General features: G+C 37.0%; 2 protein-coding genes across 2 annotated transcripts; one reads left to right on the top strand and one right to left on the bottom strand.

The window, feature by feature from the left end:
• Window positions 1-372: 372 nt before the first annotated feature.
• On the top strand, window positions 373-7333 carry LOC122028850 (triosephosphate isomerase, chloroplastic-like). Its single transcript, XM_042587780.1, has 9 exons — window positions 373-645; window positions 3908-3934; window positions 5096-5165; window positions 5429-5552; window positions 6108-6192; window positions 6302-6434; window positions 6543-6716; window positions 6807-6889; window positions 7036-7333. The coding sequence occupies exons 1-9, from the start codon at window positions 475-477 to the stop codon at window positions 7090-7092; spliced, it is 924 nt and encodes a 307-aa protein (XP_042443714.1). The 5' UTR covers window positions 373-474; the 3' UTR covers window positions 7093-7333.
• A 128-nt stretch (window positions 7334-7461) lies between these two features.
• LOC122028851 (non-specific lipid transfer protein GPI-anchored 9-like) lies at window positions 7462-11241 on the bottom strand. Its single transcript, XM_042587781.1, has 3 exons — window positions 10819-11241; window positions 10594-10641; window positions 7462-7707 (listed from the first exon to the last, which is right to left on the bottom strand). Exons 1-3 carry the CDS (start codon window positions 11159-11161, stop codon window positions 7592-7594), a joined length of 507 nt encoding a protein of 168 aa, XP_042443715.1. The 5' UTR covers window positions 11162-11241; the 3' UTR covers window positions 7462-7591.
• Between the last annotated feature and the right edge of the window lie 7239 nt (window positions 11242-18480).

Below are 18480 nucleotides of genomic sequence, written 5' to 3' on the forward strand. Positions count from 1 at the left end.
TCGGGTCACTACTAAAGGACACGACATATTAGACTACGATCGGTCCACGTGTTGAAGTGGGTAGGACGGGTGATATTCAGAGGGGCACCTAACTCAATTCCTTTCCGCTATCATTTTGTGTCTTGGTTCAACTACTCGATCATACCTTGCTGCTTTTGAGGAAAACGGTACAACTTTTTTCACAAACAAGATTCACGTTACATTCGTAAGACGATGTTGCTGTACTAAGTGGTGTGTACCTTCGCATACGCTATTAACTCCCAAAGTCGATAGTCATTTATCTCTACCGTGTTTTATCTCTTGGTCATATGTCCGGTGTTAGGGTATATATATATATATATATATATATATATATATATATATATATAGCGGTGCGCGGCCGGCGTTATCCTGCTAATCGCCTAAAAAAGGAACACATACTGGTAATCAAGATTCAATCATATACCGAAAGAGAGGGTTCGAAGGTGAGGGCATATGGCATCGGCAGCGTCTTCTCTGGCATCGCAGTTCTCGGGGCTTCGCCGCGAGGCTGCTAAGCCTTCCTTTTCCACCGCCCATCTTTTCCACGCCGTCCAATCCCAGCTGCGTCTCCCCTCGACCCGCCGCCCTATCAGAAGTGTCGTCGCCATGGCCGGCACTGGAAAGGTGACACCTTTAATATCCCCAATCTGTTCTTGACTGTATTTTTTTTTCACTTTTTCTTACTTGGATTAAAAGTTACAATATTGGAGAAGAATCATTCTGAAGGAGAATAGTTTAGGACAAATTTATCTGGAAATAGAGTTAAAACTAATTTATCTATTTCTCCAATGGTTCAATTTTGCAAATTGCTAATTCGTTGAGTGATACCCACTCAAACATTAGTTCTGCCTTTTCTCATCTTCTTCTTCTTCTTCTTCTTCTTCATATTTCTGGAAATGATCATATAGTAAATATTTTGTAATGGAACAAGAGATTAAAACTATTGAAGATGAGACTTTAACGACTCCAAAGGCTTGTGTTATTCTTCTGAAATTACCCTTACGATGGTATCCCTGAAATCCACAGACTGTGGATTGAAAACACTAATTCTAGATTGTAACCCCGTTAGTATTATCCCCTCTGGATGACTCACCGGATGTATCATTATTTCCCCCTTTTTCTAATTGCACCTGGAATGCATTTGGGCCTTAAGAAGGAACATATCTCTATACTCTTGTCAATGTGGAATTGAACTCCCTTCAGTACTTGTCCAATCCTTTTAAATATTCAGTTGCAGAGGTATCAATTCCTTGACTAGAAGAATATTTGATTTATGAAATGATGCTGATTATGAGCTTGTGAGAATTGATACTTGTTTTCATATGAAATATGGTCATCTAAGTGAAATTTATAATGGGAAGATTTAGTTTATTTTTATATGAAAACTCCAAAGTTATTGTTTATATGAAAACTCAGTAATATTTTTTAATGCAAACTGTGGTCTAGGTTATTGTTTACACATATTATGGTCCTGCATATACTTGCAAAGGAGGTTAGTTGTATGCAAGTGTCACTTTAAACTAGAGGTGGCAATATTAGACTTAACCTGATCTTTAACTTAGGGATCTTTTGCGAAAAACAATATATAAACACTGCAGAAAAACGATTCCTCCAAAGATTCAAGTGAATACAGTATACAAAGTTTGATCGAATTATTATCTTTGTTGCGTGAATGGTACAATCCCAACAATAACTTTGCTTTAGTAGATCTCAGCGCGATCTGAGTGGTCGCTCCTCTTCGATATCCACACGAACATGTTCTTCGTTTGTCTTACAAACTCAGTCTTTGGAGAAGAACAACCTTCGTTGTGCTAGCAACAACAAGGGTGCTCGGCCAAGGGAAGAAGAAGATGAAGATCAAGTGTCTCACCTGAAACTTTCACTCTAAAGGGCCTTTTGCATTCATCCAATGAATACCAAGGGTTTGCCTTTTGGTCTTCTTCCATTAATGATGAATTAATCTCCATTAATCTTTGTAATGGTTTGGATTTTAGTATATTGAATTAACCATTAATCCAATAACCCAATCGGTCTAACCTATTAATCCAATGAGTCTAATCCGGATTCATTTAAGTCTAATCTAGATTTATTTGGATTAACCCACTAATCTTAAGGTCCATAATATTTTAATCAAACTAAAATAAATCTATCTTCAAATCAACATGTTATTTGTGTGTGACCCAATAGGTTCTCATAACGTTGGCAGTGTTTCTAAAACCATTTTAGATACACAAGCAATACGCAACATCTAGCATTGCATCACTGCTACTCAAGTGACGAGAATGTCGAGATCCAACCTAACCTGTCTGAGTTTATTATCTTGTATAAGTCAATCATTCTATCCTTGATATCTAGATTGATCCATGAGGCATATACCGTGTCATCCTCTTATCAATCTTTGTGTTTCTTGATCTCTAAGTAGACTCACTTAACCAAATGAGCTCAATATCCCATATTGACTTATTTGAGTATAACTATATATTTTAGTACTCCTACTTAATCAAGAGGCCCACATAAATCACTTTCGTCATATGGAAGGATAGATCTCATCTATATCACTCACATCCCTTCGTATAACTTATTGCATACCCATTGATTGACTTTATATTCCACCTTGTTATAAGTGACGTTTGTCGATACCAAAGTACACAACTTCTTATATAGGGAACCGTAATGACTTCAGGTTTAAGGACTATTCATACCTATAGTCACTATGAGAATATTTATAACACTCGTATAATGATCCATGAAATATTCTCATGATAGGTCATTTCAGTACATATTCTCTAATATATACCCATGTGCTAACTTGATATCTTATATTCATGACTTGTGAGATTAAGTCATTAATTGACCTACATGTGAGTCTCAACGTATTAATATTGCCCTTGTATATTAATGTTTTACTAGGAATAGTTAAGAGTAGTATTCTATATATATCTGCAACCTGCCACTATCAATTCAATCAATTGATATGCTGTAAACTAGAACCTACTACTCTATGACATTATTATACTTATTTATTTGACACATGGCAATATAATAATCATAAACTTTTTCTTTTATTAATGAAATATTATACAAAAGTTCCCTTGTTAATTATCTCATATTTGGCTCTAAGGATTAATACTAACAATAACACAATTAACAAAGCCAAAATTTGTAAGTGACATGACACGATCTAAATATATAAATGGGTTCACAAAAAATTGCTTGTTATTAAGATAATTTATTTTAAAGAATATTAATAACTTTTATTTTATATAATTTGTTTATTTAAAGAGTTTAGTTAATCCTACACCTTATAATTTTTTTGATAAATATATAATTATTTATATTGACCATGGTTGTGCACAAGTTGGATAGCCTGGATAAAAATGTTTCTAACTTCCTAAAGATTGTGGGTTTAGTTGTAAAATGTTTCTTTTAATATCTATCTGTCTATTTTTTTCTCCTAAAGAATCTTTTGGATGTTTTTTTCTGCCTTTTGACTTTATGCTAATGCTAGATGAATGTTTCTAACTTCCTAAAGATTGTGGGTTTAGCTGTAAAATGTTTCTTTTAATATCTATCTGTCTATTTGTGCTCCTAAAGAATCTTTTGGATGTTTTTTTTTTCCTGCTTTTGACTTTATGCTAATGCTAGATGATGCTGAGTAGCCGCATATATTTCTTGCCCCCTATGGTATCTGCTTTTTTCCTGTACAGTCATCAACTATCATGCATATTTTGTTCTATCGGGTTTTCTGTTTCAATGGTGTACTTCATAAATAGAATGCATGATCCTGATACCCATGCACATATGTAAAATCACCATCATAGAGTTTTTTGATGCACTTATCATCTCTGCTGTATCTGATATATTTTGCATTTTTATGTCACTGCAGTTTTTTGTTGGAGGCAACTGGAAATGTGTAAGTTCAGTTTGGTTTACATTGGATTTCTTTCCATCTTCATTTTATATTCATGATTTTCCCCCAAAACTTACTATGAAATCGCACCATTATCATATTTAAGAAAATACCATTTTACTAAAAACATATTCTTTTCATTTGGTAATCCTTGATTTCTATTGTCTAAAACTTTCTCATTTGTTTAGTAGGCTTGCAATCATGATGACTATTATTTTGGCATTTACAATGACTTTTGTTTGAAGCCCGTTCAAAGTAAATGAGTCCCATTGATTTATATTGTCTAAACTTTCTCATTTGTTTAGGAGGCTTGCAATCGTGATGACTATTATTTGGGCATTTACAATGACTTTTGTTTGAAGTCCATTCAAATTAAATGAGTCTCATTCAAATGTCTTTAACCATCTCAACCTTTATGAGGAGGTTGAGTTACACTTAACCAAAAAAAAAAAAAAGGCAAAACAAAATCATAAGTACCTCGTATTAGTTGGTTCAATAACAAAAATTATTGCAAAGAAATTTAGATATGAGAATAATGGTTCTTGGAAGATTGAATTATGAGGATGATATCTAGCTACAATGATAACCAGAAATGATTCTCAAGGTATTCAAAATGTTTATGAAAATAGATTTCATTTAATGGCCTCACTCAACTATAATTTTTTGTGCATAATTTCAAACGAATGCAATTATTCAGTTGTATTTTCTAACCTACTAAGGTGCACATAGATGAATTACTCAAGAAAGTATGCATATTGATGATACTATTTTTTTTTTTTTGACAACTTTCTCTCACAATTTGTATAAATTAATTTTCTTTTCTATCACATTCTATCTTGAAGTTTTTGAATTATAGATATTACTTTGTCTTGAGATTTTTTTCCTTGAATAATAAGTGTTTATTGTGGTTGTTTGTGTTTCTTTCTTGCGTATTTGCATCTGAACTCTGTTAGAAACTTGCATATCTTCAAGTTCACTGTTGCATGAATGTTACTTAACCTTCTCTCTTCCAGTATGTAAAAGTTGAAATTATTGGTCAATGGTTACATGTCTTTGAACTCAATTTTCTCTGGATATCCAACACTCGTTTTTTCTTCATTTACTTTTTAATTCATAATATCTGGATTGCTTATTGAATTACTGACATACTTGGTAGTTCTACAGAACGGGACTAAAGATTCTATCAGGAAACTTGTTGCAGATTTAAATGATTCGAAGTTGGAGAATGACGTAGGTAAAATCAATAATTCATTTCTGTTTTTTCAAATGCCGCTCAAATACTATATCCTCATTTAGTATCGACAACATCCAACACAATTTTTCCATGCTGGAATACACAATTCAATCTGTTCCATGTTCCAAATAACTAGATAAGGAGTACGTCCAATTGATGATGTTAATATATTTTAGCAACTTTTACTAATGTTATTCTGTTTTTGAAGAAAAAAATTCCACTGTTTCTGAAATGTCTGATTTTTTTTACATGAAACATTGCAGATGTTATTGTATCACCACCATACGTTTATATTGATGTGGTCAAGCAATCATTGACTGAACGTATTGAAATATCTGCTCAGAATTCTTGGGTTGGTAAAGGTGGAGCTTTTACCGGAGAAATCAGGTTTTTGCTGCTAAAAACTTTTCGTCATTGAATGCTGCATCTGCTTCTGATCTTTTACTATAAATAGCATTCACTGACGTTCAATTTATTTATTGTACAATATCTTCTTTATTGAATGGTTAAGCTGGTCCGGTAATTATAATAAAGTGTTTATTATTTTGGACATTTAGTTTCTAGTATCTTTCATATCTTTTGGTTATAGGAGGATCCAATCCCATTTGCTGGGTTAAGGCTTGATTGAAAAATGATTTCAATGTCAATAATCTCCAGCCTTCTGCTCTTGTAAGAGAACATGTCTGGAAACATTATGTTATAGCCTTGTGTACATAGATGTCACTAACCCTTCGAAGCCATGATATATTTTCTTAAGAGATTCAATGTACATTTATCGACCACTATGTTAATTTCTAATGTTTTAATTCATTTCTAACTAAAATCAAAGCAATTTTTTTTCCAAAATTAACTACTTATTCCATAGTCTTTAGATGATCAATATTTTTAACATTTAGTCTACTATGCCAATGATAAATATAAGATTTAACTTGTGATATGCAGCGTGGAGCAATTGAAAGATATTGGTTGCAAATGGGTTATTCTTGGCCATTCTGAGCGTAGACACATTATTGGTGAGGATGACCAGGTAAATATTCAAGACTTAGTTCTTATAATGTCTGGAGCAGAAAGTAGATTTGTGGTTTCCAGTATCTACTGCCAATTATTTTGTTGTAACCAAAAACTTTCATTTCCAGTTTATTGGGAAGAAGGCAGCATATGCCCTGAGCCAGAATCTCAAGGTAATTGCTTGTATAGGCGAGAAGTTGGAAGAGAGGGAAGCAGGAAAAACCTTTGATGTGTGCTTCGAGCAGATGAAATCTTTTGCAGGTATGGTTTCAGATTTACAGTTAAACTTACAGCAGATCCATTGTGCTTGCGATGAAACAAGTAGGAGCATTCGACATTTCTTCCATTATCCATGATTCATTTTCACAGATAGTATATCAAACTGGAAGGATGTTGTTATCGCATATGAGCCCGTATGGGCTATCGGCACTGGAAAAGTGGCTACTCCTGAGCAAGCTCAGGAAGTGCATGTTGCTGTGCGCGATTGGCTTAAGAAAAATGTGTCACCTGAAGTTGCTTCCTCCACCCGTATCATCTATGGAGGTACTTCGTAGCTTTATGTTTGTTCTTTTATATACTTGGCAGGCAGCTATTTATTCTTTCTAATGGAAATTGGGTCTTACCTCTTTCCAGGTTCTGTAAATGGAGGCAATTGTTCTGAGCTTGCCAAACAAGAAGATATTGATGGATTTCTTGTTGGAGGTGCCTCACTTAAGGTATCATCAAATATATTTGAGTAATTATACTTCGACACAAAAAAAATGTAACATACAGAAATATAAAGTTATCCCAGATAGTCCTGTCTACTACTTCAAACAAGAGATAAACATATTATTAACATCAACTTGTTTTACCTCTGTAGGGGCCAGAATTTGCCACCATTGTCAACTCAGTCACCGCGAAGAAAGTCACTGCATGACGACGATTCATCCATGTTTCGGGTTGCTGCTTGGATGCAAACTCAAATAATAAGTATGATTCTTCTGTACCTGAGTCAAGTATCCCTTTGTGATCACATGGGATTTTGATATATGTTCTCTAAATTTTTTTTAGAATAAGTTTCAACAGAAGTTGTATGAATGAATCCATATGCTACCTCTGCTTGGCATTCTGAAATTTAGAATTATCTAGGAAATATTAAATTTAGAATTTTAGAATTATCTCGATGCTATTGGTTTCTTCAATTCATTAACATTAATTTAACAAATAATTTCTAGATACATAACATGAACAATAAATACTACATCATCGAAGTCAAGAAAGGCAGGAACAATCATTAGGGTTCATATGGTGGGTGGAAGATGTCATAAATAAAATTTTAGCTTGAATGTTCGTTCATTCTCTCACAAGAACAGATAACTTAAAGACTGCCTTAAAGATCAAACATTCAAAAGAGAAGGAGCATGCTCAATGGCTTCTCATGCCACAAGCGGCAACAATGACAAAACTAAGCTCATCAAAGCAGGCACACCGAACTCAGATGGAGTGATAACAAATGCAGAGTTGGGACTTTGGCTTGTAGGGGTAGAAGAGCCTGACAATAACAAGCAAAAACACCAAAAGATAAGAATAATAGGTAACATGACTAGTACATACAATTCAGTTTCAATTGATCACATTCCATGTATTAAACCATAGGGTCTAAGACTAAACTAACTAGATTAGCTTCCAAATTGAACACAATGTTTATTTCACATCGAAACAACAATAAAAGCTAATAAGCAAGGGAAATTGAAGATTCAAATAATCAGGTACTCCTACTTTGTTGAGGAAATGGAGCATTTAGCAAATTCAGTAAATCACCTGCTAAATGTGTCAACTTTTTTAGTATATCTACAATGTTTATCCCAACATCAAGGATCAACGCAAATTGCACCTATCCTTAATTTTTTTTTAAGATGGCATCCCATAGTGCTCATGATATCAAATTTATCAGTCCTTGCATGGGTCAGTTATCAGTTAAATTAAACTGCCTGAAACTAGCTATTGTTTTGGTGTCAGCCATTCTAAATCAACTAAAACCACTTACTCCACTTGAATTGATATTAAAAGTATCTCTAGTTGTCTTCTCCTTCCATTGGCCTTCCCGCTCCCCCTTTTCACCTTTCTAGCTTTTCTATGTACCCATCCTTTCATTTTACTATCCCTCCAAAGAAACATGTTTGTTTAAGGAAGAACATTGACATAATAGTAAAGTTGTTAGATCTAGAGGTTACGGGTTCGAGTCTCAAAAATAGCCTCTTGCAAAAGCAGTATAAGAATGCGTACAATAGATCCTTCTTCGTAAATAAGAATGCGTACAATAAACCCTTCTCCGGAACCACCTTGTATTGAAGGGAGTTTCGTGCACCGAATTATCTTTTTTTTTATCAATGGATGAGCAAGCCAATAGATCATCAATATACCCATCCACTTTGTTTATAAGGTTGAAAGGGTGGTTTAATCAAGAAGGATATAATAAGGGATAGAGATTTTGATTTATCCCTCATATTTGATCTGTTCAAAATGGGCAATGTAAATGGAGATCAGATCCTCTGTCCCCAGATTCTTATGTCCTCATGTCCCTTTGTCGATCGGATGGTCATGATATTCTCATGATTTGCACTGTATTCTTGAGATGTGATCTAATCTGTCCGATCGACAAAGGGACATGGAGACACAAGAATTTGGGGATAGAGAATATGATCTCAATGTAAATGAGAGCATTTTATTCATTAGCTTTTCATCCATGTGATGTTTTTAATATTCCTATTTCTAGAAACTGCCACCGGTTACTTATGTTCCTCTACCGATTGAACCCGTCTTTTTCCGAATCGTACTCAAATGTTCTTCCTGGTGACGCTTGTGTTTCTTCCTAGACTTCCGCATTCCCAACATCGTTTCTACTCACATTTGTGTTCTCTTTGCACCATGAATCTACTAGCTTGACTTTGTCTGTGGCTGTGTGATTCTTTCACCAAGATTTGCTCACATAATTCTGCATGGACCAAATGATTTTATCAGTGATTCTATCTCTGTGGTTCTTCTTTGTGTTCTAATGATTTCTGTGCTTTAGCATCTATGTTATTCCCCAGTGATTCTGCCTTTAGTTGTTATTCCTGGTCATGTCTTTGGCCCAATTATCTTCATCTTCCACCAGTAAATCCAGTCGCATCAAGGTAAGATTTGTGTGTGAGCATGTGTAAAGGCAGTGGGAGACCAAAAAAAAAAAAAGTTACGAGAGCAGAGGATTTTCTTCTTGAGCAACACTTTCGGTATCCGACACTAGAGGGGAGATTTTTCCATTGTTTCTCACTTGATGTTGAGAAAGAAAACTAGGATGAACTAAGAGGCCTCTTGTATAATGTGTAAATAGTGATTTATTCAATTTGTTATATACTTATGCTTCTATATTATAGACTCAGGTTCTCTCAAATGAGGAGAAACATATTAAATTGCACCTTTTTTAATTACGTGTTTGTACTATTTTACCATGAAAGGCAAGGGTTCCACCACTAAGCCATAAGGTTAGACGTTATGCAACATTCTAAAAATATCAAATTTTAATCTTGAAGTGTATAGTTTGAGAGAGTAGATTCTAGCAAGCAATGTTAGACCAATCTCCAACCCTGTCCGGGTGTATTAAAAGCACTTGGTGATTTCAATATTGTGTAACTTCTCCAAAAAATCTAATGATTAGCATCAAGGCAAAAGGTAGGAGACCCTGCTACTCACCATCAACTCATGCCTATCCTTCACTATTACTATACTTGAACTACTATTCGTAATTTAGTAACCCTGTAGTTTGTTTGTTTAACTTTTTGTCATTTCAATAGCTTGAAGCGCTTGTATGGCTACCTTCCACATTAAAAAGAGTAAAGTAAACACCAAGGTTGTAGCTTTAGTGACTTGTTCACTGTTGAAGTCAAGCTCGAGAGAAAATCCAATCCAACTAAAAATCCTAAAGCACTTATGTGTGAAATACCACTCTTGATATTTAAACATGATAAAAGTTTCTATCTCACTCACTACTCATCCTCTTTACCTTCATGAACATTGCCCTCCGGCACAACATCAATCCGATACCACCTTAAAGCCCAGTAAAGAGCACAATCTAACCTAAAACACCAAGGGACCTCCAGATATTTAATTATGCTTAAGCCCAAGTTAGCAAAATTTAAACCTCTTTTCTTGGTTGCCCTCGTTCCAAAATTAAGAAATTCCTTAAAATTACAAAACTTAATTCCCATTCAATTTTTAGTACCAAGCAATATGCACAAAATTATCCAAATATAAGAGCACAGATGGTAAAGCCAATCCAAAGTCCAAACAAACTATTTTCTACAACTCAAGCAAGTTTGAAGGTAAATACTTGTCACTTTTTATCCAGTAAACGTAAAACAAATCAGATAACATAGACAAATGACTGAATCTTCCATACCTGTCGTGTTCGAGGTCGAGGAGGAGGAGGAGGAGGATGGACCTTTCGCTGCAAATCACACAAGAAAATGTGGAAAGTAGTGGATTAGGGCTTTTGAAAAAAAAGAATAATACATATATTGCGTAGTAAATCTCGGAAAAAAAAACAAAAGGAAACTTGCAGCAAATTTGCCCATTTAGATCCCTACTAATTATTAGGAAAGAAAAAGGCAAATGGATCCATTACATCCGGGGCTGGGCGAGGGCGTTGCTGCGGCGGTGGCGCACGCGCTCTGGTCGGTGGTAACGCCGCAGCGCCTGGCCATTTGTAGTGCCTTCTGGAGGTCGACGCCGAAAGCCTTGAGGAAGACGGTGTTATTAAAGAGGCCGCAAAGGCAAGGCAAGTCGTTGGTAGCCGTCTGCTTCAGCGGCCCGCAGCACGTTTGCGGCGGCGTCGTCGTCGAATTGAGGTACGATGCGCATCCCACCAGATTAGAAGCGCACGACGGCGGATTCTGCGCCGCGGACCCCGTCACCGCTGAAGCTACCACTGCCGCCGCCATCAGGACTGCCGCGAAGTTGATTGCCATCTCGCCTACCTTCCGCTTTCCCTTTCCTTTTCCCTCACGCTTTCTGGAAACGAGCAGATAACAGGGAGAAGCGACGCCACGAGCTTGCTACATAGCGAGTGTGATGCAGTACGATCTACATACACCGATTTTTTTTCTGAAACAGCGCATAGGATATCAGGTTACGTGGCATGTATTTATAAGTTGAATCCTGCTGAATTCATATTATGCCAAGTATTTTCGTGAATGCTGTTTGTGGAAGTGTACCCCGTTTTCTGTGTTCTTTAATATTTTAATGGAGATGTAGACAAAGGTGAGTTGGAGTGTCCATGAAGCGTGTGATCAGGCTACTGTGTCCGTACGGGCACATAATATTCGTTTAGGACTATGGTACTTTACCAAGTTTCAGTTTAAATGTTTTATTCTTATATAATGATTTTTATTTATTTTAAAAGATCTGTCTGTTCGAGATAGTAAGCAATAAATATTTAGAATATTACTGATTTTTATTAATATTTTATAGAAGTACCCGATTGTTTTAGATATGCTTTATTGAATAGACTTAGCAAAATAAAAGTGTCTTTTATTTTTATTACAGTAAAAAAAAAATTACGCATAAAGTATTATTATATTAAAAAATATATATTTTTTTAACTTAATCAAAATTTCTTCAACTTGGTTCCATCTTTGATATTATTATATTAGTTCTATGTTATTCAAAACTATTTTAGTTTAAATTACTATAACCCATAGCTGCAACATTTGGATTGTCATTCAAGGGTCTAATATGGTAAAAAAGATGATTCATTCGCTCAATATTTTCGTAAATTTATTCCTAAGTTAATACGGAATAGATAAATCATGAGTAACTATTAGTCATTAATAAAATGATCAAAACATGAAAAAAGACATGCTCACAAACTAAATTTATCATTCAAAGGTCTAGAACTCACAATTAATTAGCATTTAAGGGATTTAGAACTCAGATATTGTTGTAGCCTTATATGGCAAAACTTGCACTTACCACTAGATTAAGGCTCTATTTACTTCCAAGTCTAGATTGAGGAAAGAAAGGAATCCTTGTAGATTTTTTTTTTTTATGGAAAAGTGATACAGGATTGATCGAATATGACCTTTTTGACCTCAAATTATTATAACTTTTAACTCAGAATTTATAATCAGATTTTGTTGGGGGCTACGCGTGTAGAATTTAAAATCTACGTTTGTTACGTGAGACCCATAATCACCAATGATCCTGTCTGAGAAGCTGGACAAGACGGAGATCCGGGAGAAAAAACCTACTGCTGGTGAAGGATAATATCTATGGAACGCTGATCCGAGAAACCTAAAGCGGATCCGAGAAGATGAAGCCACAAGAGTGTCCTCTCGATGCAAGATACCAATGGCGATCAAGAGATCCGATCGAAGAACACCCAGATTCGGAACTCCCAAGGCTTCCTGCGCACAAGAGAACAACCAACACTTACGTCAGTGACTTAAGACCGGGGTGGGAATCCCTGGCTAGGCCCTCCGACGCTCAAGTCAGTGATCTCTCTTGGTGTGGAAGAAGGAGGAAAAAGATGACCAGTAGTTGAAAAATTAGGGTTATGAATGTGCGCAATGATGTAAACCTACCTCGCCAACGGAGAGGATTCCCCTTTTTATACCACTTCATATAACCTCTGTAGTCATGAAGTGGACCTCGGTTTGTTAGAGTTTGTTATGAGATGACGTAAGCTGCGTACTTGTGGTAAATGACTTTTAAGGAATCTTTTTGTACCCCAGATGTACATTTTTTGTCGTCTAGTACCTGTAAAATAGTCTAAAAACACATTTCCTGCCAAAGTATATGACACCTGTTATACAATCATGTACTGCAAATATCTTCATTAATTATTTTATTTAAAATATTTACTTCTATTCTGTTTCACATGTCCTTTAAAGTGTTTCTATCGTTCCTACTTGCTCCTCCTGTCTTTGCTATATCATAGAAAGCTTAATGTACCAATGTTCCTTGTATCAGTCAAAACTGGGCCTAGCTAGGTTTGATCAATTATTATTACCTCTCATGAGGCTCCTGGGGCAATGCTCATCCGGGCTCCTTTATGTTTATTATTCTAGCTAGCCCCGGACCATGTTTTATCAAATATCATTTCAAGATATTAATCAAACTGGTCGGTATTAACCTTCCTTCTTAAAGGCATGTCTCGGTCGATACTAGTCTACTCACTCGAAAGTATCTCCTGGCCGATATTGGCCTTCCTTCTTAAAGGTATGTTTCGATTGATACTAGTCTACTCACTTGGCAGTATATCCCGACCGATATTGGCCTACTTCCTTTGAAGCATATGCTGATCGATATAGGTCTTCCTCCTTGGAGGCATATCTCGGCCGATGTTGGCCTATTCACTCGGAAGTATATCCCCGCCGATATTGACCTGCTTCCTTTGAGGCATATGTCGGCCGATATTGGCCTACCCCCTTTGAGGTATATCTCGGTCGGCACTGATCTATTCACTTGGTAGTATATCCCGGTCGATATTGACCTACTTCCTTTGAAGCATATGCTGATCAATATAGGTCTTCCTCCTTGGAGGCATATCTCGGCCGATATTGGCCTACTCACTCGGAAGTATATCCCGGCCGATATTGGCCTACTTCCTTTGAGGCATATGCTGGTCGATATAAGTCTTCCTCCTTGGAGGCATATCTCGGCCGATATTGACCTACTTACTCGGAAGTATATCCTGACCGATATTGAGATATCTTCTCCGTTTGGTTATCTCCTTTCCCTTCCTTATCGGGGGCCCATGAAACCTAACCCATATCACTAGCCTTCCCTTCAAATCTAGTTGAAGGAGGTGTAGACGACTGACTAGACACAAGTCTGATTTTGTTTTTTCCTACCCATGACTCTGCCACAGTTATTGAAGTGACCTTACAAATTTTATGTACAACTATCTTGCGGCTCTGTGTACAGTAATCCCGTGAACCTCAGTATAGTGATTCTTTGGGTCCCTTCATCCTTTAAATAGGGCTACAACCTTCTTTTCGTTCATCGCCTACCTCAGTTCTTTTCCTTCCCTGCTGATCTTTCCTGCTAAGAGTATGGCCTTGGATCCCCCTCTTTGGGGGCGACTTTTGTTGGACAAGGCGAGATTTATATATGAGTTTATTCAAGTTTTTGCTTTGGCTAACTCTAGGGTTAGAGGAACTGCCCCAAGAGATGGAGTTTCTCAAAGTCTAGAATTTTCATCCAAAGGTGCCAATGCTCTGAAGGCTCAAGAAACTTCAGAGAGGTTTTTGTTACTCACGAAGGGACAATCACATAGCCCCTGGGTACCAATACGAACGCATAGCCCATGTTACCCTTGGGCTAAGCTTGGTGGCTCTAGTTGAAGAACTCCAGGGCTTGAGGAGGGGAGAGGCTCTTTCAGTCACCTTTGCACCATGGTCTGAATAGATCCATCCCCTTCCCCTTTCCCTTGAATCTTTCTGCTTCATAGTTTTCTTCGTCCCGGGCAAAATATTGCCACTTATGCGCCTTGACAAGCTCGGACGAGCTTCCTCTACGCTAGGTAAAATGTTTCCACTTCTGCTTCATGGTAAGTTTGACTCCAGTGGGACTAAAATTTTCTAAGCATCTCAAGAACTTATGTTTGTAATTTTTGTTATCTGTTTGAGGTTTAATGTTCTGAGGGGAAATGTAATGTTATGTACTTGACCAGATTCTAAGTATAAAAACAATCTTTTATATTGAATTAAGTGACTCTATTGAATCCTTCTGATTTATAAGAATAAATGTGATGTTATGCTCATTACTCCTTCATATATCCTATGTTTTGTTATCTCGACAAATATTTTTCATTTATCACGGCCACGACTATCTTGACCGCTAGAATACTTCCCTATTATAGCTAACGTTATACCGACCGATATTAGCTTATCTATTATAAACAATGTTATTTAAACTGATATTATACTTGTCTAACATAGCCAAAGTTATGTTGGCCGATATAAATAAAATTTCTTGATTAATGCTAGTTTGCACCTTATAATGATATTGATTTAAAATCTGTTATGCGCCTAAATCGTTCTCCTTAAATTTTCTTGTCCTTTGCCTAGGCTTAGTCAAACTCAGTCCCTCTCCCTTTATTATGACTAGTTAACTACGTCTCCTTTCAAAACTTCCTGGTTGGTGATTGGCTCTTCCTCTGGTAAGAGAATGTTGGAAGCGTATACCGAGGTGTTACCAACCCCGGCGTGATCCGATCTGTCGCATCCAGCATAAATGTTTTTTTTTTATGATTATGTGACACATACTTTCTCTCTTTGCCACGTCATGTAAGCCTTTGCCTTTTTTCTGTAATCCTCAGCGTCTACTGGGATAAAAATGTTTTGATCTGACGACGGCTGTGTGTTTTTCAAACCCTAAACCTTTTATCTTCTTTTCAACTTTGTCCCTTCTTTTCTTACCTTAGCGTTCTTTTCTTGCTGCAGCTTTCGACCAAACCTTGTGCTCACCGTTTTTCGACGATCTCTTTTCTTGCTTTCAGTAAGTAATCTGTTGTTCTGCTAGCCTCTACTCTTGTCTATGGCTGAGGAAGCAATTGCCCCTTGGTATGTCCAAATGTCTTCTTCCTTTGATAAAAGTGCTAGACTCACCATCCGTCATCAATATGAAATTTCTCGGGAGTATAGCATATTTCTCGATCGTCCTTATCATCCCCCTACTAATTACGTGACTTTTTTCAAAGATCAGTTGATAGGAGGTTTAAGGTTTCCCATTCCTCCTTTTCTGATCGAAATAAGCCAGTATTTTGATATTCCACTGCAACAGTTTGCCCCTAACGCCTTTCGTTATCTATGTGGTGCTTACATGCTGTTTCGTTTGCTAGATATTCCTCCTACTCCTCAAAACTTCTTCATGTTTTCTTATCCCAAGTGTTCGGAACCTGGTGTTTTCTTGTTCCAGTCACGAACTAAAATGGTTCTTTTTGAGGATATGCCCTCATCTCTTAAAGCTTGGAAATCTCGCTTCTTCTTCATAAAGTTTCTCGGACCCATTCCTTGGTCTTATGCTTGGAAATCCTCCTTACCCTCTTTGCCCGATGTCAGAGAGTTCCATCTCCATCTTTCTTTTCCTATTTATTGTGAAAAGTTGTTAAATCGTCGACTTTCTATTCCCAAGTGGCTGAGAATCGATCTTCTATACTTGTTTGGCCTAAGCCCCGTCAAACCTGATACACAAGGCTCTTTAGGTAAAACCCTGTTTCTTTCTTGTTGATTTCAACTAACTAAACTATTTTTGTTTTCTATGTAGTGGAGAGCTTTTATGACGCTTTGATTGATGAAGAACTGCGTCTGAAGGAGGACGCAATTCGTGGCAAAGAAAAAGAGCTTGTGGCTGCTATTACTCCGCCGCCTTTAACCGAAGAATCAGCTCCTTTAGCTGAAGTACCTAGCTCTTCGGGAGTTCTTGAGGCTTCTGAAGGTCTTCCTGCAGAAATCCCTGCTGTTTCTTTACCCGCTGTTGCTTCTCCAGTGGCTGCTGCTACCTCATCGTCCGCCCCTCTTCCTATCATTGAACTCACGTCTCCTGGTAGCCCAAGTAAATCGATAGCTAAAATTGCTACCGGTAAGTGTCCAGGGCGCAAACTTACCAGGGTTCCTCCGTCAAAAAGGAGGCTTACCCTTCCTGCTGACGAACTGGTTTCAGAAGGTTTTGTTCCTGTTGACCTTCCTTCTGATAAGCCTACGCTAGCTGAAATTTACCCTTCTCTTAGTTTTCCTACCTTACCTTTCTCCAATGGCAATGCTTCTGGCGATGTCTCTTTCACCTTTCCATTGTCTATTCCAACGTCTGGATCTTTACCCTCCTCACCTTCTTCTTATTTAGTCTTTGCTTCTCCATCTATTCCTACTTCCTCCTTCTCCGCTGGTTCTTCTACTATTCCTGTCCTCCCCATATTGCTAGGAGGTTCCTTCGCCAGCGCTTGGGATGAAGTTCATCCCATTTTTGAAGAACTCACTACTCCCGAAACAATTGATCGTTTCTCCCATAATGAGAATCAGGTACATTTATTAACGTTTACTTTCTATTTCTTAGCGATTATCTCATGGCCCTTTATTATATTTCTAGCGATGGATAGAAAACATGGGCTTATCTCGACTGATGCACAATTTATACAACGAGAACAATAAGCTGAGATCTGATAATGATAAGCTGAGACAGCAAGTTACTGAGTTATCTTCTGCCACATTTTCCGCTGCTACCAAGAAACAACTTGAAGCTCAGATTGAAAGTCTTCAAGCACAATTCCAATCAGCTACGGATCTTAACCAAGAATTAACTTCCAAAATTGACGAACTAAAGGCTGATTATGAAGCGAAATTGGCTAAAAACTCAAAGTCCTGTAGCTGAAGGAAGATGAAATAACTTCCTTGAACACCTCCCTTGATTCAGTTAAAATCGAGGTTTCTGTCAAAGAAAACGAACTAAAGACTTCCCAAACGACTCTGGTGGTCTACAAGGCGAATGAAGATACTCGTTACAAGGAACGGGCCACCATCATGATTGAATCTCCTGAATTCAATAGGTTGATCGTGAAGTCAATCTTAGCAGCCTTTACTGCGGGAGCTAAAGGGGCGATTCAATAATTGCGAGAGGAAAACTACTTATCTCGCGATCCTCCTCCCAACTTCCTAAATCGTCTCAAACTTATTGAGGACAAGCCTCTTGATCTATTCCCTCAGTTGACCTTAGTATGACTTTCTTTTCTTACTTAAATTTGAATCCCTGTAAAGGAGGACCAAAACTTTGTGATGACAATCTAGCGGACTCATGTAAAGTTGATTATCCCTTTTCATTGTTAAATCTACTCTTCCTTACGACGATTGTCTGTTTTGTTTAAATATGTTAAATGTCGCTTGGCTGGTCCTCATAAAACCTCACCCAACATATTATTATGTTTATCTATTTAGACTGTTTCATCATGACCGGGCGGTATATATCAATGCTGACAAATACCGTCCAATACTTTATAGATTAATTGTGTCTCGTTCGATCTAGTACAATTCTATTGCGATATTCTCAATATCGGTCGATTTGTTCTACTTGATTGATTTACGCTCGTATCTGCGTATGTCATCTCATGTATTAACCAAATTTCATGTGGTTTTATTATAGTGTATGTCATTTGACTTATCATGATAAGCCTTTGGTCGACATATTTGAATGACATTTATCTCGGCCGATCTATTATGACTGCCCAATTCATCCTTGGATGACTCTTTTGGTACGTATAAACATTTCACTCCGCATTTACTGATTAGTATAT

This window comes from Zingiber officinale, chromosome 10B (assembly GCF_018446385.1).
Source record: "Zingiber officinale cultivar Zhangliang chromosome 10B, Zo_v1.1, whole genome shotgun sequence".
In the NCBI taxonomy this organism is placed as follows: Eukaryota; Viridiplantae; Streptophyta; class Magnoliopsida; order Zingiberales; family Zingiberaceae; genus Zingiber; species Zingiber officinale.